General features: G+C 36.8%; 1 protein-coding gene across 1 annotated transcript; it reads left to right on the forward strand.

Moving 5' to 3' along the window:
- Nucleotides 1-370: 370 nt before the first annotated feature.
- Nucleotides 371-1336, forward strand: LOC131276778 (olfactory receptor 7A17-like). Its single transcript, XM_058290348.1, has one exon. It carries the CDS (start codon nt 371-373, stop codon nt 1334-1336), a length of 966 nt encoding a protein of 321 aa, XP_058146331.1.
- Nucleotides 1337-1550: the final 214 nt, after the last annotated feature.

The following is a 1550-nucleotide window of genomic DNA, read 5'->3' on the forward strand; positions in this document are numbered from 1 at the left end:
AATTAAGTCATATGGTTCTTAAAACTTTGTTCTTATTCTTCACTGCTTTTTTCTCAAGGTACAAAAAGACCGGTCATTAGGTTTATTTTATGAAAATAAAGTCTGAGAAAATGTGTAGTGGAAAATATTGCCTGTGCGTAGATTTTTCCATTATGGACAAGTACAGTTAGTCAACAAAATTTTCAAGGAGAAGCAGGAGCATTTGGTTTCCCTGACATTCTTAAATAAGGAAATTCAATCTTTATAAAATCTATAAAAATATAATCTTAATTTGCTTACAAAAAATCATAACATTTATTATATTTTTATGATTTGTTTGTGGCTAAATTTGCATTATTCTGATATCTCTTCCAGGAATTTCACCATCTACATGGAAACAGAAAATCAAACATGTGTCTTAGAATTTGTTCTTCTGGGGCTGTCAGAAGATACAGGAGTGCAGCCCCTCCTCTTTCGACTGTTCCTCTTGATGTACCTGGTCACCTTCACAGGGAACCTGCTCATCATCCTGGCCATCATCTCAGACTCCCACCTCCGCACACCCATGTACTTCTTCCTCTCCAACCTGTCTTTTACAGATATCTGTTTCACCTCTACCACAGTACCAAAGATGCTGTTGAACATCCAGACAGAAAGAAAAATCATAACTTTTGAAAACTGCCTCAGCCAGATATTTTTGTACATACTTTTTGGACAACTAGATGATGCCCTCTTGACTATAATGGCCTATGACCTTTTTGTGGCCATCTGTCACCCCCTGCACTATACGGTCATCATGAACTCCCGGCTCTGTGGCACTCTGCTATTGGCATCCTGGTTATCAAGTGTTTTGTATTCCCTTTTTCAGTGCTTAATGGTTTTGCGATTGTCTTTTTGTACAGAGTTGGAAATCCCCCACTTTTTCTGTGAACTTAATCGGGTAATCCGACTTGCTTTTTCTGACACCTTCCTAAATGACTTAGTGATATATTTTGCATCTGGACTTCTGGGTGTTATTCCACTCACTGGGATCCTTTTTTCTTACTCTAAGATTATTTCCTCCATTTTGAGAATTTCAACAGCTGAGGGCAAGTATAAAGCATTCTCTACTTGTGGGTCTCACCTCTCAGTGGTGACCTTGTTTTATGGTACAGGTCTTGGAGTGTATCTTAGCTCTGCTGCTTCTCAAAACTCAAGGACAAATGCAATAGCCTCAGTGATGTACATGGTGGTCATTCCTATGCTGAACCCCTTTATCTATAGTCTTAGAAACAAGGATATGAAGCAGGCCTTTAAAAAACTAAGAAACTTTCTCTATATAAAAGGACTCGTCTCAAGTTTAGAAAACTGCTTATGATTAACAGGTCAAACAATAAAAGATGATAATCTAGATTCTTTATAAATTCATAGAGAAATAATCTGTTATTTGCCTAGTTAAAATTTTCTATTTCTTTAATTTTTATATACCAAGGACAACTGTTTCTTTTGTATTATTTTACATCATGTGCTCTCTCATTGTATTTCCTGGAATCAGGATTGAAGGGAGAAACTGCTGCTTGGATTTTCAGCAG

The sequence above is a fragment of the Dasypus novemcinctus genome, chromosome 30 (genome assembly GCF_030445035.2).
Source record: "Dasypus novemcinctus isolate mDasNov1 chromosome 30, mDasNov1.1.hap2, whole genome shotgun sequence".
NCBI classification, from domain to species: Eukaryota; Metazoa; Chordata; class Mammalia; order Cingulata; family Dasypodidae; genus Dasypus; species Dasypus novemcinctus.

Coding starts and splice junctions, on each gene's coding strand:
- LOC131276778 (XM_058290348.1), top strand. CDS start 371: ATGGAAACAGAAAATCAAACATGTGTCTTAGAATTTGTTCTTCTGGGG.